Here is a 25,103-nt window from a genome sequence, read left to right on the forward strand (position 1 = left end):
TCACGACCAAAACACAACTTTATTGATTAAACACTAATTACAAGACCAACTGAACGCAGGACAAAGACATTTCAAAGAGTGTGGTGCAAGTTAGGTGTTAAATTTTTAAGGAACTGTACAAGATGGGGAGGCAGCAGTTAAGGCAAACAATTTTCTCTCACAAACACCTCCAACACAGAAAGGTTCACATAGAGGCTCAGGAGGTTTTCCATGCACTCATGCAATAGAAATATTCTTGAGCAAGTCTCATGTGAAGTATTGCAGAAATGGCTCCAATCTTTATGTTTACATTTGAAAACATAAGAAAACAACAACAAATTCTTCTCTAGAATACAAAATGTGTTTGTCTTCTATGAAGTCACTGGGAGTTCACCAGGAGGAAAGTTTCTCCCACAGCAGCTAAGGTCAACAAAAGTCGTTCTTTGAAAGAGCTGTCAAACATTTCGCTTATTTCCTCTCTCAACTCCCTCAGCAGAGGTACTGTGGACTTACCATCTGCATTCAGAATTCTCTCAAAAAGTTTACTCCAGAAATCACTGTCAGGGGTCCTAAAACAAACAGAGCAGTGTTCATTGGAACAGTACATACAAAACATGTCTATCAAGGTCTCCATTTATATTCAGCACTAAACATCCTGGGAGAACCATTCCTGTAATAATTATATCACTTACATGAGTAAATATAAAGGAAAACTAGAAATGTATTGTTCATTTTATATGTATGGATCCCACTCTCTTCAATAAGTTTCTGGATAGTAACTACACAGGTCTAAACCAACTGTTTACACAGTAACCTCTTCTAGTATACCTGACCACTACCACCATTCACACTAAGCCATGGCAGTTTTGTTTTAGAAGAATTGTAAAGAACATTTTTGAACCAAACAACTTGGGGGACTCCTTTCATGAATAAATGGCAGAGGTAAATCTTATTTACCCACTTGCAAGCTAAGCTAACGGGGCAATATTAAAGGAAAGCTGCATGAAAAAAAAAATAGAAAAAGGTGGTTTAGAGCCAGTTTTGCTTTCTTTTTTCCCTGCCTTCCATCTGCCAGAGTTCTGTACAGATAACATTTTGGAGACAATTAATAGTAATAAATCTCCCCTCTCCCAGATGTACCCACACAACATGAATAAAAAGGTTAAGTGACTCATTTGAGTCTCAGAAAACTGATATTAGAGCAAACCCTTTGTTCTTCAGTCTTGCACTGTTACTGACTACTGAAGCACTTTTCTCCCTGGAGCTAAGAGTTACAGTGGCTTTGAAACAAATTATCTGCCTCTGCTTTATCTAAGTGACTCACAAAACAGCAGCAGCCAGTCTCAAAATGAATCCAGCCTGTATTATTTCATTGGTAACTCTTATATTTGCTAAAATAATTAAGTCAATGCAGAACCAAACCAAGAAAAATATATGCAAGATTTGAGTCCATTTTCTTTGTAGGATTAGATGAGCAAAAGGTGTGGCAGAGGAGATGAAGTGTTGCTAAGGAGGTGTAAGGAGTTCTGAGTGACAAAAATAGTCCTAAAAATTCAAATGCAGCTTCTATATCCTGCCTCACATAAAGCTGCACAGATGAAGTTTCCCAAAATAGTACAGTGAAAACAGAAAAAAAAATCACCATATCCATTCTTTAATAATGGTAAAACCCCTCCCCTGAAAAACAGAATGTCAGCATTCTACTCGGAGATGAAAAAAACAACTTGATCAGAATTTACATTCTACCTGCTCCTAAATCTCTACTACAATGTTTCAGTGTTTTCCATTCATTCTGTCACCTTTTAAGTGGGTTTTCTTTTATTGAAAGCCATTGACCTTGGAAGAAAAATGTTGTGCTCTATCCTGCAATTCCCCACTGCTTCAGTATTTTGCTGAACTGGTAGTAAAATAGCTCTTGCGGTCATTCTGCTATAGCTACATTTGTTTAATAAAAATAATTAAGTCCTGTTTAAAAACCTTTCTTAAGATAAGGGGGTCATGATTGTTGTATTTACAGTCAGCCTTCTAGCTGTCAATACCTGAATTCTCAGAACCTTTTTTGAGGAAAGTTATTCTGTCAATGCCATCCTTGGAAAAAAAAAATAAAAACCAAAACACTCAAATGAACCTCAAATAAAAAGTCACTTTCCAAATCGCTTGGAGACCTTTGAACACAAAGGACAGAAGCAATGTCATCCTTACAAAAGCAGAATTACTAAAAGCAATAGGAAGAAGAATCCTGTGTCTTCAGGGGTGTTACAAATGTCACCAGCACGTGTGGCTGTAGGCAAAGGATGAAGAGCAAAATTGATCTCCATCAGCTGACTCTTCTCCCAGGGAATACTTAATTGTGGAACCTCTTATGGTGGATGAAGGCTCCCTGCAGCAGTGAATTTGCTTGTCACAGATTACTTGAAAGCTTCAAACTGACTAGAGGAAGTGTCATCAGTCAATAAGAATCAGACAGACTAAAAGATCAATGTGTGAATGGAAACGGATTCAGTGCAAACTCCTTATGCCCACAAAATGAAATGCCTCATTTACACTGTTGATATTAGACTTCAGTACAATGTGTAACTAAAGCTCCTATGCAGAGATTTCTTGGAATAACTGATATTGAAAAGTAAGTATAGATGATGAATGATAAGTCCATAACACTTTCAGAAGCAAAGCAGAAGAGAAGGTGGAAAAGAAATTCCTCATTTGTACTCTGAACTCCAAATTATGAACCAATGCATGCAGGTGAGCAAGAAGCCTTTACAGCCTGGTTCCAGCTCCACAGAACTCATGCCCAGGCTTTACCTTCTTCCTGCTGTGTCTCCTTTAGCCCTTCACAGGTCTCACTCCTCAAGGCTTCCTCCAAGTTCTACCTCAGCCCAAAATCCTAATTTTTTCAATCCAGCACCCCAGCTTTGACTACAATTCCTCTCCAATTAACCCCTCTCCTCCAAACTCCACTGACAGACAGTCGGCCCTACCCTTCCCAACCCAGACTTACTGATCCTCCTGCTCCAGACAGGTATTGCTCTTTTTCCCATAACCACATCCTAATCAGACCCCTGTCCCAGCCTTCTCAAATTAGGCCTTATATACCTTCATCTGCAGTAGCTCAGTTTCATCTCTTGCAGAATTTAAAAAAGGATATCATAGTAGAAAACCAGATATATACCCAGTAAAGAAAAAAAAAAATTTTTTTCTCTGTACACAGCTTAAGAAGATTGGATTTTTTCCAAAGGCTGAATACAACAAACTGGGAGATGGAAGCAGTGCAGGTTGCTAGGGAACTGGACAACTCCCATGCTGGTAGCAGGTTTTCTTAAAGCAATGGTCCTTGGAGTGATCCATGATCCTTAATCAGATACCTGTCCAGCAACTGCTGTCATGAGTGCAGAGTTATGAAAAATCCTTATGAAATGCCAAGGCAAAAAAACCTGTAGTATAGGCTTAATAAAATAAATAAGTGTTCAATCTAAGAACAAAGAAAGAGCAAAAGAAGGCAGAACAGACTTATAGCCAAAACACGTGGCTAAAAGAGAGCAATAAAATTTAATACCTGAGACAAACAGCAGCTTCCAAAAAGCAGCTGCTTGCACACTTGCATGTTAGATGACAGTTTAAAATTCTTTTCTTTGCTGTACAAGTGTACTGTTTCTACAACTGTTACACTCTGCCATCAGGGCCTTAGTAGAATGGAAAAAAAAAAGCCAAACAAATCCATTTCTGAGGCAATATGCTCATGTGATCTTTGCCCTCCTCACCACCAACCCACTCAGAAACTTCTCCAAGCTTGATCTGTAAGGTCCAGAGAGACTAAGTCAGTCTCATCTGAAAGAATGGAAAAAGCAAAATCATCTCAATCGGATTATTCATATTCAACTTAAAATTGTCTCCTACACAGCACTGAGACTACCAGTGAACAACTCCAACAACTTCACAATTTCAGGTACCAAAACTAACACTTTTTGGCAAAAATAGCTCCAAGTTGTTGTACATTCTAAGCTCTGAAGATAGTATCACTATAAAGAAAATGAAATTAGATGTCTCTTCTTTCCCAGCAGTCCCCTCTGCAAAAGGACTTACTTTGATAAGTTTTGGCTGATTTTCCAGATGGAATTCTCCTGATAGACCTGGATATGATCCCCAAACAACAGCAAATGCACTATATCTGCAATGCCAACCAAGTCGACCTGCAATCACAACAAACATCACGAAGTTCAATGTCTATCACTTTCTGCTCTTACTGCTTTCACACATTTAAGTCGGAACCATCTTTGTACCAGAATCTTCCAGAGACCTATTAAGCAAGAAAACTTCAAAAGGTAAAATTCTGTTTTCATTGTAGGTTTATAAACAAATACACTAGTTACAATCACTGAACAGCATTGCTAATCCTTTCACTTAATGCCAAAGATTTCCATCAGATGCAGAATTCTCTTTATTCAGTATTTATTGACCAGAGCTTTCCACAGCAGTGTAAATTTTAACTTAAGAAAATGGGTTTTGTAAAGGAAACACAGAAATTAAGGTGTTCTACTAAACAGAGACTCACCTGATAAGGAAGAGAACTTTCTGCCAGAAGCTGTTGTCCATGAGGTGTCTGAGCTGTGGGAAAGTTGTAGGGCAAGTTGACTCGAGGCAGCAGCCTCAAATCCAGACTGTGAGAGAAATCCACCATCTTCAGAGCATTTGGCACCTCCTCATCAGAAAATGCATCACAGATCCTGAGCAAAGGAAGCACATGAGGCAGAAGGCAATCCAACAAACTTTTTCTTTCTTTTGGAATTAAATTTAAAAGCACAGTGAAGGTGAGTCTTAACCATGTCAATGCTCCCCTCTGATGGCTGCTGTCAGAACTACTGCTGCAAGGGCTGCCCGGCCTGGATGGCAAGAGCTCACAGCAGAGAGCTTAGGGATGACACTGCTGTCTCTACAGTAAGCAATAGGAAATAATACAGGGTTTCCTATGATGATGCTATTTTTGTATTTGCCACAGGTACCTGAAACAAAGTGTGTGGACTGTGTGAATAGTGTCATGCCTTCTCACTGGTCCTGAAATTATGAGGCAGACACAGGTGATAAAAAGGGGTTACCTTTGTAAGGCTCCTTATGGTTCATAACACACCATGGTTATGGTTTCATAACACAGATGAAAAGCGCTGAAGATGCACACATAACAAAGCAGATAGAATTTTTATATGTACAGCAAATAAGCATAATTGACAGGAATCCCCAATTAGAGACATTGGTGATGAGGTAATTCCCTTCTGGTTCTACCCTTTTCTGAACACTCCCCTCAGAGAGGAATTAAACTCTGTTCATGAAAATGTGTCTCGAAGAGCTGGTTTTCAACCCTGGCTCTCAGAGAGCCTCACCATGGACACTGGGGCTTGGAGCCACTGGGGAATTTATTTTGTGTTTCTGTCTAACAGAGTAGGTAAACGCTAGCTACAAATGCAATAATAGGCTACAGAGCTACAAATATCCATATGTAAAGAATATGGAGAATAGATAAAAGCAAAAAGGCAAGAATCAACTTGGCATCAGCATCATGTTCTGCACTTCTCCCTCTCCTAAATCTCAGAATACTTGATACAAAAAAAAATTAGGTTTGATAATACTTTTACAGATTTTTCCTAGTCTACAGGTGAGGGAGGACAAACAGGAAAGGCAGGGAGGAGTATCTCTATCAACAACTGCCAAGCCAACAATATTCACATATCACAGCTCTCACTACTCTTCTTACATCCTTGTATGCTGCGAGCTTATTTTGTAATTTGTACTATGCACTTGTCCTTTTGCTATCTGGAAAACCCCAAACCTAACTTTTTTGGCAGTTGTTTGCTTTGTATTTGCCACAGAGAAATCCAGCAGGAGGTATCCAAGTCCATCAAGCCACTATTAGACCAGTGACTTCCAAAATAGGACACAGCACCCTAAGTGATGTGCAAGACAACCCATTGCAGGATGTAAAGAAAATATTAGAACTTGCATAGTACAGGTATGTAATTTATAAATAATTATGTAAATAAGTTATTCATAAAATAATCACAAAGAAAGTATAAGTAGAATATATTGGGAGTATGCATGTTAGATGACTGTAGGCTCAAAGTAAATTTAAACTTAATAGCTATTTTTAACATATCAGTGATAACTAAGAAAAGCCCTAGTGAATGTATGTAATGGAATTATATCTGATTCATTAGACATTCTGGTTACTGGCTTCCCACTGATGCCTAAAGTTTTTAGCTTCTATGTATTCTTCAAGTATTTGTAGCTCTGTAGACTGCTAAATGCCTCAGGGTAACTTCCAGTACTTTTCCATCTTTCCTTCCTACAATGAACAGGCACTTATTGACACATTCCTGAAATTTTTTTAGTCTTGCCTATTATTTCTCCAAGGACATTTTATTTTGCACCACATAATCACTGGCATAATAAAGGTAGGGGAGAAGGCCAGAAGCCAGGGGGAAGATTACCTAACCAACTGCTCCTCTCATTGGACAATATTGGTCAGATATTCTAATTGCCCAATCCTATCAATTGTAAGGATCTAATCTGGGGTACTGCTTTTTACCATATTGTGTACCTGAAGACTTTCAAGTAAAGGTTTGCTTTTATATTATCATTCTAAAATGGTCTGGAAAAGTTTGTGTTCTAGTGCCAGGCATCACCACACTTAGTTCACAGATCACATTCCAAGGGATACGTGACTTTGTTAACATAACATGGGAAAGAGCTTAGAAGAAAAGAGAGAAGAAAATTACATCTATGCATTAAGGTACAAGCTGGACTGCAGAGGAAGCTGAACACTTTGTTTAGGGCATCTGGATATTCCAGTCCCACCTGTCTTATGTCTTCTAATTTCCTGGGTTTCAGATATGTAAAGGCAAGTTACAAACCATACTGTGACTTGCATTAGCAGGCCAGAACCTTGGTAAAGCAGAAACTTAAAAACGCAGGTAATAGCGAAACCGTTTTGTTGAACATAAGTTTTAGGATGTCAATGTATACTATTTCTACAGGAAGGTTTATTCCTAAATTAAGTGTTTTCACTCTTATCAGAAAACACTGGAACCTAAAAAGCCTGGACTGCAAAATTAAGCCTGTTTTGCCAGTGGGCAGGTTCAGCACAAGAGGCATAGAAACCAACTTAAGGAATAGTATAATTTTCTATAATGCAAGACTGTAAAGAATTACACAAGAAGTTCAGCAATGCACCTCATCATTGCTACCATAGATTGCCTACAGGGACTGAGATACAGCACCAGCTGCTCTAAGATTTCACCATCCTCCAGAGCCACATAGAAGTAGGGGAGCTCCTGTCACAGCCAAGCACTGGAGAGCCCCTCCCAGACATGGGAGTTCCTATGGGTGCGTCCCACTGAAGGCAAAGAGGCTTCCAACAGGGCCTAGCTTGTGCAGTGGGCAATAAACAAGCTCACACCACCTCCAGTGTGGGAACATCTGGGGTCAGCCTCCTCCTGGGGTCCTCTCACAACACAGCCACGGCTCAAGGAGCAACTCAGGGAGCTGCTTTGCTCCTACACCCCCAAAACTCAGGTGTGGCCTTATCTGGGTTCTAAATACAGGAAGGTGAATACATGTTTTGACAATGAGTGGATACATAGATCATATTGCTAATGATTCTTTGTTAATTAGTGGATACAAATATAACATTTGGTTGGAAGGTTCATCGAGAGGTCAGCTTTGGCTCAGGGCTTGTTGCTCAGGCCTCAGTACTTCAGTACACCAGCTCAAGAGAAGTTACAGCAGCAGAGGAGCTGTAGCTGAAATGACTGTTTTGTACCCTCCCATATTTATAGGAAGAGACAAACCTGTCTCCCAGAAAGAACACCTCTGGCCTCAAGTCTCCATGGACAATCTCCACTTTGTGCAGCTTCTCTACCAGCAGCAGAAGATCATGAACAACCAAGAAGATGATTTCCTTAGTGATGAAGTTACGGTCACGGAGAATATCCTGAAAAGAGAATGAACATCTATCTCTGTACCCTTCTACCTTAGATTAGGTGAAGTATTTATAGCTCACCTTTTGTTTCATTATTCATCTGTACAGAGGTAACAATCTCACTATAAACTCATTATAATCAGATTTTTCCCATGATCAGCCCAGACCGAATTACAAGCTCTTAGGAGACATTATTACTCAAAATTGGGCAAAAGATCAGGAGGGAGAAATTGAATTGAAGACTGAAATCACTAATGAATTCAAAATGCATTTACAAGACTTAAAGCGCAAATCATTCAGCAAGACATTAATTGCTACGACCTTGCTGTAGCTGACTGGAATGTATTGAAAAAGGTCAAGTTAAACAACAGCTTTAGATGCAAATGTTGCTGTGGTTCTTGGCTCCAGTCCTTTATGACTCACAAAGACAGAAAATGGGAAAAATTGGTTCAAGATTGTCTCTGAGAAGCACATGATCTATGAATGAGAAACCAGACCCAACTGAGACATTAACAGACAGCCCTGATTTGTACAGAGATAAAGACCAGAGCATCTGTATTGCAGGATTAAACAGGAGCAGTTCTGCAGCAAGGAGCCTAACACCACTCCAAACTCACTACTGGCACCCAAGCAGGAGTTTGGCCCCTCCAATTGTCCTTGGTTTGTCTGTACTGACCCTGAGTGTGAAGCAATTTATATCCTTGTGCACAATGGCACAGCCATCCTGGTACAGGTAACAGCTGCAATTCTCACTGAAGCTTTGGTCGAAGTCAGAATTCAAACGCTTCTGTAACTCAAGGATGATATAAAAATCCCAAGGCACAGGCTGAGAATACACCTACAAGAAGGTATGTAAGAAGAACATTTATTTTTGGAATAAAGTGAAAATTGCTCATTTTCATATTCTTCTTATCCTCCTTTTTTTTCCCCCTCCCACTTGACCAAGGAAGACATTTCTCACAGTCTGAAACTTTTAATTTAGATCCACAATTAGAAAGAGGACTTAAAGTAGCAAACTTCATGCATGGAATTCAGAAATTAAGAATTTATATTCATAGATGAGATTTTACGAGTTCACATTTCTTGTACAATAACCATCATGTGTGTTACCTTTATTGCAAATCCCTTTTGATCCCACTGGAAAATGAATCCAGTTGGAATGGCAAAAAACATCTTGTATTCTTCATTGTTCCAATATTCCATTTTGATGCAGTAAGTCTCATTTCCTGTGTTGAAAGTTTACATTCATAAGGTGCCACAGTAAATAGCTGTTCCCAAGTCATTCCCCACCTGCACCACATAAAACTAAGAGGGTGAATGTGAACCATAATCAAACCCATGAGAATACAAACTCTGCACTGCAGAGGGTCTGGCACACCTACCCAGCTCAACGTCTTTCTCAACCTCCATGTGAGGCAGAGCTCCAGTCTCCAAGTGAAAATCTGGAGAAGCACCCAGTGATGACTGCACAGAACCTAAAAGCTTTTTACGCTGTTCAGGGTTCCACAGGAACTGAGCTGCATCATCCTCTAAGAAAACAAACAACACGAAGAGATGAGCTGAAATTGTGTTAACCCTCTGCAACTTGGTTATATCTGTCAGTAAAACTAACCTGGATATTGAAAAGTTTCGATCCACATTCTGATTCACTATTTATCTCTTAGCAAGTCAACTCATCTCTTTCCAATAGCTCTGGGAAGTCAATGTGACCCTTGTCTTTATAAAACTGCCTTACAGACTTTTATCATGAGGTCCCAAGGGCTCCACTGTAGCATCAAGCAAAATGTATCTTCACAAAAGACAAAGCTCTGAATTATTTCAGCCACAGCAGAATTCAAACTCATTCTGCAAATCAACACTCCTTTTTAAAATCTATGCCCAGAGCAAGTGATTAGTTTGGAGCTTTTACATTATGGGGTTTAGGGAAATTTAGTCCTTTGATTACAGCAGAGGTTGTATGTAAGAAAAGGAAAACAAAGTTAGACTCCACCTCTGCTGCTCACTGCAATGTTAAGAATTTAATGGCTTTTATCTCCTGGAAGACACCTGTAGGACTGGACTTATTTTCCTTCATAACAGAACATAAGGTCATCCAATAGATGAGTTGATCTGTAAAAAACCAAGGTAGCCTCAAGTGTTTACTCTGCTTGATGATTTGAGATAAAACACGAGAACTAGATGGCCTCTACTGCCTTCTCCCAAATGCCATGGCTGTAATTTTAAACTTTTAAACATTTTAAACTTTCACAGTACACAGGTAAAAATCAGATTATCTACTGTTATGTCCGCACTTATTTAAAAATCATTGCAGTAAGTACTGCTCAGGGAGCAACTCCGTGAAAGATCCAGGAAACAGTGTAGGCTCAGGGCTACAGTGTGTTCCAAGCTTTTGCCATCACAAACCTAGGAAATTTACTGGCATATTTTACAGGAATAAACTAACAAACATCTAAAATAATTTTTATTCTTTACACAGTATTAAGAATTACTACATCCAGGGTGAGAGCTGCAGTTCAAGGAAGATGTGAAGAAATCAGGAAACAAAGCAAATAGAAAGATCCAAAATTTAAGAAAGGACCATTAAAATATCTGAACAAATGCCTTCTCTTTTTTCTGAAGAGATATTTTTCATCTTGCTCTAAAGTTTAGTACAACAAGACAAAGATCCAAAATATCCCAGCTATTTCAGTGACATCACTTCTAATTGTATTTCATTCCAAGTCCCAAGCATGGTTCATTATAAAATAGTCTGCAGGCACATGAGAACAACTCTCCAGAGTAGATAAACTGAATTTTCAAATACACAATTCTAATAAAGCACCATAAACCAAAATCAAAGGAGTTAAAGCAGCTTAAACACCTTGAACACCATCATCTAACACACATCTAATTCCACAGGCCAGATTTTGAAGGCTTTTTGTGACTACTTCTGTTCTATCTATAATGTAAATATTTAGACCAGAGAGAAACAAGGGCCTAACTTGAACTAGAAGAAAAATAAGCAAAGAAATTGACTATTTAAGTACCAGTATTGTTTTCCCTCAATAGGAGTAAGAAGGACACTGTGAAGCAGCACAACAGTTTACAGCATAGTTAAAATACAGATTTAAACCAAAATTATGCAATATGCACTAGACTCCAAATTCGTATTCATCCTTTTCAAAGTAGTAACTTATCAGGACATCAGGAGACACACGGCATGATTACAGAGAAAAAACTAAGGCAAACCAAAACAAAGCTACCTTAGAAATTATTACTGCTATCCAGTCCCAATTTTTAATTTTGGAATTTGACCTCATTACCCCTACAGACTGCCTGCTTTACTACTCTAAGTAACTTCTCTGTCACATTAATATTGACATGCTTTGGATGCTGACAAGCATCCCATACTGCACCTCATTGCTGCTTCAGACAAGGTAGACAAGTTCAGTCACAGTCATAGTAATGGGAAACGCACAAAGCAGAGTGGGATACAGGAAGGACAGAAAAACTCCCACGTTTAGTGACAGCTGCAAGTTATTTGTTGTGAGTGAAATTGGGGTTAGTACTAACCAGTAACGTTTCCTTCAGAATCAGGAACCACTTCAACAGGCAAGCTGTGAGGCAGCTCCAGTTTCTCACTGATGTGCAGGTATTTAATAGCAGACGTTTGTGTAACAGAGGAGAGAGAACCTCCTGAGACTGAAGAACCTGACGAGCGAGTATCTTCCAGGCTTGCTTCCATGATCGGGCTGTAAATAAAGCCATCAACTACTCAGACTTCCAAAGATACAAGTTGTAGATAATGTCAACCAAGAGCCTAGGAGAGGATACCGTGCACGGCCAGATTTAATTAACACGAAGAAATTCTTTCCCATCCTAGCAGAGAGCCAGAAGTCATGTCAGAACTTCATTTCAATTTTGATGATTGATTATACTCAGAATCTTAGTCTACAGATGAATTTTTTAATCTTCTCTTCCACCAAATTTGACTGCTACAACAGAAGACATCTGAATCTTTATCACTCCATTTGCTATATAATTTCAGTGCTTTCAAAGCAGTGAAGGGTTGGGTGGAAAATATCTCCTCCTAATTGTAATCAGCAGGGTTTTCAAGGAACTTCCCGAGTAAAAAACACCTTCAGCACGGTGTACATGTTTACATCCTAAGAGCCAGCAAATCCAACTCAGCTCTAGATTAAGAAACTCCCATACAACAGACATTTTTTCCTCACAATGACAAAAAGGTTTTTCTTCTCTCCAGCTTTTTTACTGTGTAGAAGAACTAAACTACAAACACTAAACACATTTTGTACAGTCAAAATAAGTGCAAATGGTATAAAAGGAACTGGTGATTCTGCTTTTCATGCTTGAAATGAAGACAGAAAGCATTTATTAACTTCTCTGCAAGTCATTTGGTTAAAAAGACCTTGTATTTAAGCCCCACAACAGCAATGCTGAAAAGCCAAGTGGGTTTGCTATTACCTCTTCAATCTGCTCAAGGCAAAGTGGACCCTGAGCTAAAGAAATGGCTCTGTCCAGGATATTCTGTTTTTGTCAGAAAATTCCTTCCTTAGCAACACTAAAACCACAACTGTGAAAGACATGCAGGAAAAGGTGCTTAAGGTCCTTTACTGTTAATTACCTCAGTTTTTTTACACTGAGAGCTTCAGTGTATGCTCCTTCACACACCAGTGTCTCCTGATTCAGAGGTGTGCTCTTGGATTCTGGACTATCTTCCTTCAGTTCGCTCTGAGAGAGAGCAGGAGCTAGGACTCTCTGAGCTACCACCCCGTGAAAGGGCGTTGAGGCCAGGTGGGCAGCCCTGTTAAAGTCACACGTGTCCTCTGGGTTGGCACAAAGGGTCTTGTTCTTGTAGGAGCCTGTCACAATTGCATCTTCAGTCAAACGTTCAATTCCATTCAGCTCATCCTGAAGAAAAGAGAAAAAATAGTTAAAGCCTGCAGATTTTATGGCAAAGTTTTCTTTATTTAAAAGCTGAACATTTCTCTTCCCTTTCTTCCACTCCACCACCTTCCAACATGAATAGGACATTCAGTCTTCATGAATTCTACTTAGTATAAAATCCCAGAATCTTCCAGGTTGGAAGAGACCTTAAAGACTATTGACTTCCATCCCCACTCGCCATGGGCAGGGGCACCTTCCACCAGTCCAGGTTGCTCCAAGTCCCATCCAATCTGGCCTGGAACACTTCCTGATGAGGAAACCACAGCCACAACATGATATTCCCAGTATAATCTCATCATCACCCCATTCAATTACTGCCATGCCAGGCAGATGTTTAGAATCCTTGTTTTTACACGTGATGCCAGTCCAGCCAAGCTGACTCAGTCTGACATCAGCACAGGCTGCATTGGTGTGCTCTGGGCAGGAAATCTGCCATGGGCTGAATTGTTTCCTTACACAGGCTGCTGCTGCTGCTGTGCTTTCCTTGGCACTCAGAGAATCCACAGGTTTAAGAACAGCGAGAGGGTGACGGGCACTTTTCCGGCTACGATCTGCTGAACAGCTAAGAAGAAGTTACAGTCAGTGACGTATTTATTAGAGCAGCTTCTAAACTCCAACAAATTCCTCTCGAGACTTTAAGTCTATTGGTAATTTCAATCAACCAATTTCTACTACAGATCTAGCAGTAAGCAAAAAATACAGCTCTCCAGAATGAAGGAAGTTTATACAGCAGCTTAAATAGTTCTAGGTTGAAAATTAAGAACAGGAGAGTATTTCCTCATCATGGACTCTGAGTAATGAAATAAAAAAATACCAATATAAACAAAACAAAACACACACCCCCACACACCCCTGCCAGAAACAGTTATTTCAGCTGCTACAGCAAGGGCTTTGATGCTTCCGTTTTCCTTCCCTCTGAAATCTAGGTCTTGAATAATTCTACCTTATATTCTGATTTGTCAAAGTAGAGGATTCATCAAATATAGAGAAAAATGGAGCAGCAGCCGGTGGGGGAAGCAGACCTACATCTGTAAAGAAAAACCAAGAGTTTGAATCATACCCACAGTTCTTCCAAAACTTAAAATAGTTAATACACAATCCTAAAAGTACTGCTTCTAATGGGAAGTTACAGAGCTGGCATATAAAGAAATCCATTTTAAAAGGCTTGGTTTTGTCACATTAATGAATCACCCCTTTACCACCACATTATGTGGGCTAACTTGCTGGGTTTAGACTATGCTTCAGAATTTGTGCATTTTTCTACAAGACTGCCCTCATTACTCTTCCTTAGAGTTTAAAAATGTATTTCCACTGTGGCTATCTGGGGATATATCAGAAGTCTGGATAATCTCTGACAACAGCAACACGAGTCAACTCCAACCAGAAGTAAAGTTCTTCTTGATGTGACCTTCCCAAAAAAACTTATCAAAATCAACAATATACAATTTCTGGCTGTATTCCCCTAGAAAAGCCTCTGAGGAAAAAGGACTTAAAGTAATTATCAATCTAATGACAGCATTAAACTGCAAATATGAAAGATGGAAGAAAACTTTCCAGCTACTGAAAGAAAAATGCTCTTCTGCTTGAAAGTCCTTTCAAATAGTGACAGTTCTCAGATCTCAGATGCTCCATGTTTTGCTCAATATGGTAAAAGACACTATTAGCACATACACTGTCATTCTTCTAATTCACCTAAGCTTTGGGTTTTATTTTGCTGCCCTCTTAGTATTCATGGAAAACTTCCCTTTAACCAAACCTCCTCGTCAATGGTAAAAAACTTGACTACTTACCCTCAGAACAAGACGGTTTACATGGTTGAGTATCTTCATAGACCTGGAATTCACTGTGGAAAAAAGTAAACAAGTTTGTATTCTACAGACATTCACAAAATGTAAGTAAACTCTGTAAAAAAAGGCAAGTGAAGCTGAAAATGCTACTTGCAAAAGTTAAAGTCCCTCAGACAAATAATCAAACATGGAGAAAGTGCACAAGTCCTGGTTACAGGCTGATGCCAAGGCTACATTCCATTCTACCTGAGAAAACAGGCTGTTAGTCATCCATGTTACCAGCTGTACCTACATAGCCTCAGCCTTCTCCCTGCTGGCTAAAAAATCCCTCTATTACCTTTGTGACAGAGGCTGTTTCTCCCCAGATTCTGTTGTGCTGGAAACAGTAAATTCTTGCATTCCCAAAGGTGTGGAAGCTCCCATTACCTCTGCTGCCTGTGGAAACAAACCTGCATTTCAGTTCTACAGTGGCAGAATCTCAAGCTAGACAAAAAGGTTCCAAAAACATGAAGATAATCCCACATAGTCATTAAAGTCCTGATTACATAATGGTTGCCTTTAACCACTTTCATTTGTACTTAGCTTACCTGCATGAAGAAAGTCCACTTTTATTGCACAGTGTAGTCAAAAGGCATAATTTACTCTTTGCAACCATATTTATACTTTCATAGGTGATTTTAGTTACCCTGCAACTATTAAGGACATATGTAAGCAGTTACGTAGCTTACGACAAAGTCACAAATCTATTCCATTATTTAAAATACTTACAAGGAAGGCATTGTTTTGGAAACACAGAAGGAAGGGAGAGAGAGAGAGAGAGAATATACTTTACTAGTGAAGAATCCTTTCAAAATAAGTTTAAAATGTGTTAGAAGAATATCAGAAATGCTTCCTTTTGCCTTTCTTGGGTATTTTTATTTAAAATTGCAGCTACTTGGAAAAGAACAGTTAAATGAGGACAATACCTGTTCATGTGGTTGTTGCTGCCTGTCATCTTCTTTCTTCTTTAATTTCTTTTCCAGCTCCTCAATTTTCCTTTGTATTTCTTCCTTCTTCCGTTCTATGGCTTGTATTTCATCTAAGGAAGAACACACCTCTAAGGCCCAATGCCTGTTTCATGTACAATCGGTGGCTGCAGCCTAAAATGTCAAGGGGCTGAAACTTCTGGTGGTCTTTCCCTGTCCCACAGCTTCCATGGAAAGCTGTTGAATGTGTTACTATCTCTGTACCTCATAGCATAACTCTAACAAGTCCAGCAGAAAAAAGAAGCAGCTGCAATCACAGATGGAAGCAAATACAATTTTACGATTCCATCTGGAAAACCTTACTTGCTCCAGCCCACTTTGGAACATACCTTCATCTTTCTTCCTCGCTTTCTTCCTGTAGATTTCAGCTCGGATCTCTTCAAAAGAGAATTCATCAACTCCAGCATAAACTTTCTCTTTGCAGTACATCACCATCTCCTTCTTTGCCTGAGCGTCCTGCTGCTGATGCTGCACTCGATGCAGTGGGTCCTCCCGCTCCTCGGGTTTGCGAGCACTTAACACACAGTTTATGCTGGGTTCAATTTTGCAGGGGGTCCTGAAAAATCAGGAATTTTTTACTTGAGCTTTGTGAACTTCACTGTAGCACAGAAAAGCAGGCATGGGAGAAATTAGCCCTGCTAATTTCAGAACCTGTTTTTGGAGTAGTGTAAAGACATTCTGTTCTGTGCTTAGAAAAAATACACAAGAAAACTGGAATGAGTAACACCAAAGGCCACCATACTACTCAGAATTATGTGATAACTAAAACAAAACAAACAATAACAAACAACAAAACACGAATCCAACCTAAAACGTTTATAATGTCAAGTCAAAAGCAAATAAAATTCTTTTGATGTCTGAACTGCTGTGCATCCTGAAGCAGGATCTGTTCAATTTAGTTCCATTGAGCTGTGTGACCATAGGTATGACAAATCCCTAAACTCTAGTTTGTAGGATGGCTATCTGGGAGAAAAGGGGCACAGGAGAAAAGAGACCTAAAAATGGAAACTCTTGGGCCAGATGAAACCTATGAGCAAATTTCAGGAGAGAAGCAGCAGTGCTGTTACAGCTTTACCAACACCAGCAATCCAGATGACTTCAGCTGGATAAACTCACATCTGGGAGTGATCATGAGGCAAACAAGTGCTCCTAATGTTTGGGATTTTAAAGCTTTATTGGGTGAGTGTGGAGATCAACAGCAAGATCACAACAGGGTCCTTCTGCCAAGAACCCTGGATGACAGCTGATGGCATGATTTGCATCACTTTTACACATATTCAGCATAACACTTCGATATTTGGCAGGTGACCATGGTACCATCAGGAAACAGATTCAAAGATAGAAAAAAAACCTCCAAAACCTACTTTTAAGATTTCAACTACAGAATCTAAACTAACATACCAAGTCTCTCCCTAAGTTGCTTACAGCTAACTTTGCCTGGTGTTTAGTCCTATCCACTCCTTCCCTCTCCCCTGTACGGAAAGCTGCTGCCTGTGCTAAGTAACAAATCTTCATCAGAGAGATTGGCATGCCAAGAGATTTACCAATGTGGCATCACTGACTTTCAGGAGATAGAAACAGTCTTACAGTTTAAACAGGAATGCAGGTTTTACATATTCATCGACTAAATGATGGCTTAGCCGTGGTCAGAGCCATTCTGCAGCTCACATGCAATCCGTGCTGCTCACCACCTCTCAGCATTCCTTGGTTCCCTGCAATTCAGACCTGTGGGAACTGTCTGTAATACCAAATATTTTCCACTCTTTTTCTGTAATTCCTCTCTCAGAAGGAGCCTGTCTATTCCCTGGCCATCATTAGCCACAGAAAGGTAGAGCAACCTTGCAAAATAATGTATTTTCCTCTGCTCTAACTAAACCATCCTGTCTCCTGGGATTTATCAGCATTTCAGGGAGCACAGGAGAATGTACAAGGAGTACACTCACTCCTCCACGACCTAAGCAACACTGTTGGCATGGCAACTCAGAGCTTATTTCAGAATAAAACTCCAGATATGCTGAGCACAGAGTTCCCAAGACAGAAAAAAAACCAGCCACAAGTCTGCCTCAATTTGAGGCTGCTTCACAGCAAACAGCACCCTAAGACAGGTAGCTTGTGGTTTTGTGTAAACACACTGAACTCAGCTATTAAATGAATTAGCATATATAAATATGATATAAGCTCCCACATCATGAGCAGCATTGAACATTTCCCATGTCCTTATGCAACCTCTGCTGAAGCCTCTGTCATCAAGCTGCAGCACTAATTGCTTCCAGGCTGACAGATTTTTAAATTTCTTGCAGCTTGAGAGGCTTAAGTACTTGGCAAAACAAGTCCCAATTTTAGGAAGCAGCTTTGAGAATTCCAAGTGCAATCCCCCATCTCAAACTCAAGACTCACATCATTTGTGGCTGAGCTGCCTCGTCCACATAGGGGGTGAAACTGGGCAGTGGGTGGGGCACTTCCATGGCAGAGCTCACAGTGCTGCGAGGACGCTGCAGAAGGAAACGAAACATCAACAACTGAGGGATTCATTTCAGTCCCCACATCCCTCTGCACCTCCCTTTTCCTCATATTCTGCTCATTTTGAGGTTTTCTTATATAGAAAATTTAACTTGATGGAGACTTTTCCAAGATGAATTCCGTTCTGACACAGTCACAGCCCACCAGCTGAACACTGGCATCTAAAAGGCAAGGCATTCTCTTCCTGCACGCCCTCAGCAGCCCCAGTTCCTGTTATTCTGAGGGAATGTTTTATACACATTATCCTGGTCAGGCTGGGTATTCCAGCTGCTCCTCATTTTCCACAGATGCCACAGTCATCATTTTACAGTCAAGATTGTCCCAATTCAATAATATTCATTTGCACCAACAGCTTCCAGACTTGGAATTTTTTGGGTTTCTTTCAGTTTTCCCATCAGAGGCCATTTCAGCACTACAAAAATCCCTTAACAGCTTCCGAGGTCCATTAGTAAAGAGAAAGGTGGAATTTAGTCTGACAATACATTACTCTCATCTGCCTGTTTCAATTCCCTGGGACTCTTCAACATAAAAAAGTTACATGTTGGGGATACTCCACAAACTCACTCCTTTTTTCCATCCTTTCCCAAACTGCTTCCTGAGGCATCTTGAAACCAGCAGTAAGAGAAACCCCTTCTTCTTTGTGCAGATTTTAATATGTCAGAGCATTCACTAAAGGTTATCCTTGCACTGCCCTTCAGTCAAGTGGAATTAAACATCCTCAACTCTTCTGCCAGAAACAGGATATTTTATTTAATTAAATCTAAGAAATTTCATTAAGAGGGGAGCAGAGGCTACACTAAGGGCAGACATTAAAAGAAATATGGAAGTATTCGGAGACCAGAATGAATGTCTTAAGCAACACAAAGAGACTGGTAAAAGAAATGCTATATTAATAATTCTTCCTCACTCTTCTCAGCTATATTAAGCCTGTGATTTACTTTTCCATTCATTTAACCAAACTGCTTTCTCTCTGAAAACCATGTTCCTGGAGTTTCCCTAAATTTTAGCCTGGTTGTATCCCTTCCTCATTCGAGTTTTGGTTACCAAGCTTCACTTATAACACTTCCATATTGAGAAGATGAAAATATTTTCATCATCTTGATGCCTGGTGCTTTTAGCTTTTATGTATTCTTCATGTATTTGTAGTTCTGTAGACTGCTAAATGCCTCAGGGTAACTTCCAGAACTTTCCCACTTTTCCTTCCCACAGTGAACAGGCACTTATTGACACATTCCTAAAATTCTGCTATGTCTTGCCTGTTACTTCTCCAAGGACATTTTATTTTGCACCACATAATCACTGGCATAATAAAGGTAGGGGAGGAGGGCAGAACCCAGGGGGTTGAGATTACCTAACCAACTGCTCCTCTCATTGGACAATATTGGTCAGATATTCTAATTGCCTGATCCCATCAATTGTAAGGATCTAATTCTGAGCTCTGTTTTTTGCTCTGTATTGTGTACTTCAAGGCTTTCAAGTAAAGGTTTGCTTTTACATTATCATTCTAACATAGTCTGGAAAAGTTTGTGTTCTATTTCCAGGCATCAGTCTCATGACTTTCTATTCTTATTTTCTCAGCTACAAAGAACATGGCAACACGGAGGGGTATCTGAGCACCTATGAAATAAACCTGATCACATGGGATTGATTTCCTTCAGACAAAGTCTTGCATCACTTCTCTAGAACAGCCTAAACACCTGTAGCACAGCTGTTTCTTTTGATGTTTAGTTTAAGCCATTGTTCATGTTCTGTCATCCTATTGCCAGGATAAATATTCCATTGATACAGCAGTTGAATTCTTTTGATCTCCACTCTTCTGTTTTCCTCAGAAGCACTTCAAAACAAGACTTGCAGAATGCTGTACATTCCTTCTTTGCAGAAGACAGCCAACAAGTTCTTCCTTCAGGTTTGTGTTTTCCAATATAATTCAACTCTTACACTTCTTTCTTACAGATTTAACTAATGCACAGCTTCTCTCCCCTTCCCCGGCTAACATTTTCCCTCTTACATTCCTTTTTTGCCTCCAAACACTTCAGCAGGCCACCTCTGCTAATTCTTCTACTTAGCAAGAATTTTCTTTTCCTGATTTTAAAACTCCACAGAGTTTTTTAACCTTATTGTAGCAATATCAGCCTGCTAAACCTGAACAGAGTATGCATGGCCAGGGACTCTTTAGAAGGAGAGTGACCATTCACAAGGGCATGGAGTGACAGGACAAGGGGGAATGGCCTTAAGTCGAAGGAAGGTGGCTTTGGATGAGATATTGGGAAGAAATTCTTCCCTGGAAGGGTGCTGAAGCCCTGGTACAGACAAAAGCTGTGGCTGATCCATCCTTGGCAGTGTCCAAGGCCAGGTTGGATAAGGCTTGGAGCAACCTGGGCTAGTAGACTGGATGATCTATAAGATTCCTCCCAACACAAACAATTTCACAATTCTATCATTAAATCTGTATTTACAATGGACACAAAACTACAGGCAAGGGAGAAAGACATGGCCTCTCTTTCAGTGATCAGAAGTCACCAACTTACACACACCTTCCTCTCTTTTCCCCATCCATTCTGAGCCTCCTTACCCTGCCAGAGTTCCATGGTCCTGCGCTGAGCTCATTCTCCTTGGCCCTGGGAACTGGAGGTGCTGGCCATGACTGTGCTGTAAGTGTGGGAATCTCAGGTCCAGACACAGAATTTTCATCAAACACTGCAAAACTCGGAGTATTTGGAAGCTGCAGAGAAGCCTGAGGCTGGCAGCTTCTGTTTGGGTTCATGACTATAAGCAAGAAGAATTGTGTCAATTAACATTCAACTGTCACATTCAATTGCAAATCTCACGTTAAAGAGATGAAACTCCCCCAATAACAGGTTGTTTTAGTTCTTAAATGTACCTTTAACTGCATCTCCCACACGATTAATGGGGGCTCTCACTTTCTTCTTCCCTCTGCCTTTGAGATCTGCCAGTGAACTTCTCTGAGGCTCTGCAATTTCCAGCAATCCCATATGGTCTCCATCAGGACTTTCCTCAAGTGCCCGCAGTGTCTGCCGAGAAACACGGGCCTGAAATTGCCTAAAAAAAAAAAAAAATTCGAGAAGTCAGCATGACCTTCTCTACCTCAGGAACCCAGGGATGCACCTAAGTTCCTCCCTTACTTGTGATGAGCCTGGAGTTTGTCCAAAGGCTCAGCCTTGCGCTGGAGCCCTTCCTGGAATATCAGATCTGCTTTCCTGAAGCTGCCCCTGGCCTCGAGCACCTCAGCCCAGGTGATGTAGAGCAGGGCCAGCGTGGTGCCGATCTCCTGGCTGTGCAGGTAACTGTACAGATCCAAGGGCTCGTTGCAGCAATCGCCCTGGAACGACCCAAGTACGTCAGTAATCACTCAGCAGAGGGATCCCAGTCAAAATCTGCATTTCAACACCTCCAGCAAGACCCCAATGATTTCAATACAAGTCTGACAGAAGCAGCCGTAAGGCCAGTACACAGAATTTTATCATTTCTTATTTGAATAGGAGGTAATTCAATGATTGAATTACACCATACTAGTATTCCTGAGAACAAACAGTAATTTTAGCTTCAGATGAAGTATAGCACATTCCTTTCCAGTTATGGAATGGGTAAATGAGCAAGCTAAAGCTGCGGAAAAGCTGCTTTGAAAAGAAGTGGACAACAAAAATTACAGTAATGGAGAGACAGGGCAGGACCAGAACACACTCAGCTTGGTTTAGAGTTTAAAAGGATGGGGATAGAAGACAGCTAGAAGCCTAAGCATCTGGTAGGACAGATGTGCTTTAGATGTTGTATCTTTAAATCACTTGTCTTTCTCCTTAAATAAATATTTGAACTCTATTTATTCAAGGTAGCTTTTCCAAAACAAAAACTTCTAGTTTGCAGCTGTCCAAAGTGAACAACCCTAAAAAATAGCCTGGAAGTGAAAAGTAGAATTCAAGAATAACATGTTTGCAGAAAAATATGTCTAATATTGCACTCATTGTACAATACTGTTTGACTCCTGTCACCAGAATCAACTTAGCTGTGTGCAGACAACATGACAAATCCCAAGGAAAAGCAGCACCCAAGAGATGCTCCTAAAACACTCACAAACTTGAGCCAGAGACTAAGATAGCGAGGATCTTTGTAGTATTGCTGCTGCCCGTGGAGGGCTCTCACTGCCCTTTCCAGAACTGCTGCGAGGTTGCCATCCTTGCCACCCCCAGGGAAGGCCTGCTCTGTCCACTTGATGTACCTAGAAACAGAATGTGCTCATAGCAAGTCAGTTCTTAATAAGCGTCTGTAAAATATAAAGAGATTAAGAAAAAAAAAATAGGCAAAACATTGAAGCACAATCTAATATTTAAAAACAATTATAGAACTTATCTTTCAATGAGTTCTTTATTAAATTAGAATGTGTCTCCCTTGCTTTCACAAGGACATCTGACCGTTCAAGTCGTTTTTCTGAAATAAAGGGAAACTTACCGCTCCCACACATCCAGAGGATCATCTCCAGAGTAAAATCGTATTTCTGCTTCAAACTCCCTAAAACATAACATTATTCATCCAATAAATAAATTTACAGTGATGCAAATGTATCTTATATATTATAAACTAAGAGTTAATTATTTATTAAAAACACGGCCAAATCTCCGTGGTGTTTGCTGTTTAAATGCTCCATTGCAAACCTAAAAAGTTGAAGTCTGTACTACACACCAGCATTGAGTAGTTCTGAAATCCTAGAGTGTGGTAATAGTATAGATATCCGTTACTAAACGACTTTTATACCTTTTTTAATGTCTATGAAATTAGTACAGCTAAAGCAGACATAGATAAAATAAGGAGGAAGGTAAGGGGAAAAGGAGCTGTTATAACGTCACTTACTGTTTTTTAAGCTGCACAGCAGTGTGGCTGGAGGAGTCCTGCTGAGCCAGTGCCTCCTGCAAGCTGGACATCACCCGCCCCTGCCTGAGCGGCTGCACATTCTCCTTGCTCAGCTCCCATTCGTGGCTGTCCTCCTGGGACATGGCCACCTCTCCACCAAACCTGAACGCTTAACCCACCCTGCGTTTAACAAGAAAGGGACACCTGTAAGGCTGGGCACTGACCTGAAACCTGACACAGCCAGCTTTCCTCAGCCCATTCAACCCGAATTTTCTATGCAGCCAAAATACACCGCTTAGATGCCCAACTTTCAGAGGGACTTGGGGGTTTAATTACCCCCTAGGGGAAATAGATGAAAAAAAGAGCCAATCTTGACAATGAAGAACAGCAGCCCTCACGCATCCCACACACCCACAGCCCCTCCGCCCTACACACCTCACGGCCCACAGCCCCTCACGGACGCCCTCAGCCGCGCTCACCTCACACCTTACAGCCTTCATAGACCCCACACGGCACCTCACAAACCCCCGGAGACACCCACAGCCCCACACACCTGGCAGACGACAGCCCCTCACGGATGTCCGAGCGCACCCCCGCACAAATTCCGCAGCCTTCGGTCCCGCGCACCTCACAACTTAGAGCCCCTCAGCTGCACAGGGATCCCGCAGCCCCCCTTCAGTCCCTCACGGATCTCCGAGCGCCTCTCACGGACGATCAGCTCCGCGCACATCACAGCACCCAAGGCCTCATGGACCCCACAACCATCATCCCCGAGCACCTCGCAGCCCCCCCAGATTCTCGAGGGCCTACCAGGGCACACAGCCCCTCACAGACTCCATAGCCCCTCAGCCCCAGCCCCACAGGCGCGTGGGCCCCTCACGGACCTCACAACCCTCGGCCCCTGGGCACCTCTCGCCCCACAGCGCCTCAGCCCTCACCCCCCCCCACGGACACCACAGCACCTCAGGCCGCCTTAGCCTCCTATAGCACCGCGGGCCGCCCCAGTTCCGCGAACTCCTCCCAGTCGGACGCACCGCGCACAGCTCCCAGCGGCGCGAGCCGCCCGGACCGAACCCGGACCTCAGCAGCGCAAAATCCGCAACGGCGGCGCCGCCTCAGAATTCAAACTTCTCCCACCTCCCCATTGGCCGCGCCCCGCCCCACCTGATTGGCCCCGTCCTGCGTCGCCCCGGGGCATCACGGGAAATGTAGTTTCCGCCTCACGCGCGGCGGCGGGAAAAAACAAAAAAATTCATAAATAACGTGTTCGCAGTTAATCTCATCTGAAAGGCAAAATCCTGTTCCTGCTCGCCTGTGTTCCTGTTCCTTCCCTCTGCTAACCGCTGGCACTCGCTGATTCTCCACGTTATTTCTCTTTCTTAAATTCATGCCCTTATTTTTCCTGAGACACTTCATGCAAGTGGTGATGAGTTCTGCTTTGGTGTCACAGAAAACCTCACTTTCTGGGAATCCCTGAAAAATACATAGTTTGTCATTCCCAAAAGTGGCTCCCACAAGTGTATGGTTGTGTTAATGTGGTGCTCAGCCCCATCAATTACCTTCTCTCCTATAGCATTCCAAGAAAAAACTAATTAGTTTGACAGGCTGCAGTAATTTACAGGAGCCTGAAGTGACTGGAAGTGTACAAGGTCAGGTTGGACGGGGCTTGAAGCAACCTGGGATGGTGGAAGGTGTCGCTGTTTCATGGCAGAGGGTGGAATGGGATGGGCTTTAGGGTCCCTTCCCACCCAGAACATTACAGGATTTTACGAATATCTCATCACTGCTTCCAGTGCCGGAGCACCATGGAAGCGAGCCCAGTTTTTTCCGGCGCTTATTGGCAGGGCAGAGGGAACAGCGCCGCACGCCTGTCCTGCAGCACCCCCTCGTGTCCCTGCAGGGAACTGCAATGAGCTGGGACTGGCGGGTCGCCTCTCTGAAAATTGAGATATTCGTAAAACCCAATATCTGCAGGGTCTCGGGAGTACAGATGTCTCGTTCCCTTCCGCATTCAGG

General features: G+C 41.5%; 1 protein-coding gene across 2 annotated transcripts; it reads right to left on the minus strand.

Moving 5' to 3' along the window:
- On the minus strand, positions 1-24,213 carry BUB1B (BUB1 mitotic checkpoint serine/threonine kinase B). Of its 2 annotated transcripts, none has more exons than XM_088175503.1 (23): positions 24,122-24,213; positions 23,088-23,267; positions 22,689-22,748; positions 22,314-22,458; positions 21,368-21,564; positions 21,106-21,284; positions 20,797-20,990; positions 18,102-18,196; positions 16,034-16,260; positions 15,645-15,757; positions 15,017-15,114; positions 14,683-14,735; positions 13,836-13,920; positions 13,349-13,454; positions 12,570-12,856; positions 11,498-11,676; positions 9,328-9,474; positions 9,056-9,171; positions 8,622-8,783; positions 7,815-7,957; positions 4,529-4,700; positions 4,060-4,166; positions 1-548 (listed from the first exon to the last, which is right to left on the minus strand). In XM_088175503.1, exons 2-23 carry the CDS (start codon positions 23,228-23,230, stop codon positions 359-361), a joined length of 3,198 nt encoding a protein of 1,065 aa, XP_088031629.1. In that variant the 5' UTR covers positions 23,231-23,267; positions 24,122-24,213; the 3' UTR covers positions 1-358. The 2 variants fall into 2 exon arrangements, with proteins under 2 accessions (XP_088031629.1, XP_014734399.2); XM_014878913.2 differs by having other exon boundaries at positions 24,050-24,179.
- Between the last annotated feature and the right edge of the window lie 890 nt (positions 24,214-25,103).

Source organism: Sturnus vulgaris, chromosome 18 (genome assembly GCF_052056855.1).
Source record: "Sturnus vulgaris isolate bStuVul1 chromosome 18, bStuVul1.hap1, whole genome shotgun sequence".
Taxonomy (NCBI): Eukaryota; Metazoa; Chordata; class Aves; order Passeriformes; family Sturnidae; genus Sturnus; species Sturnus vulgaris.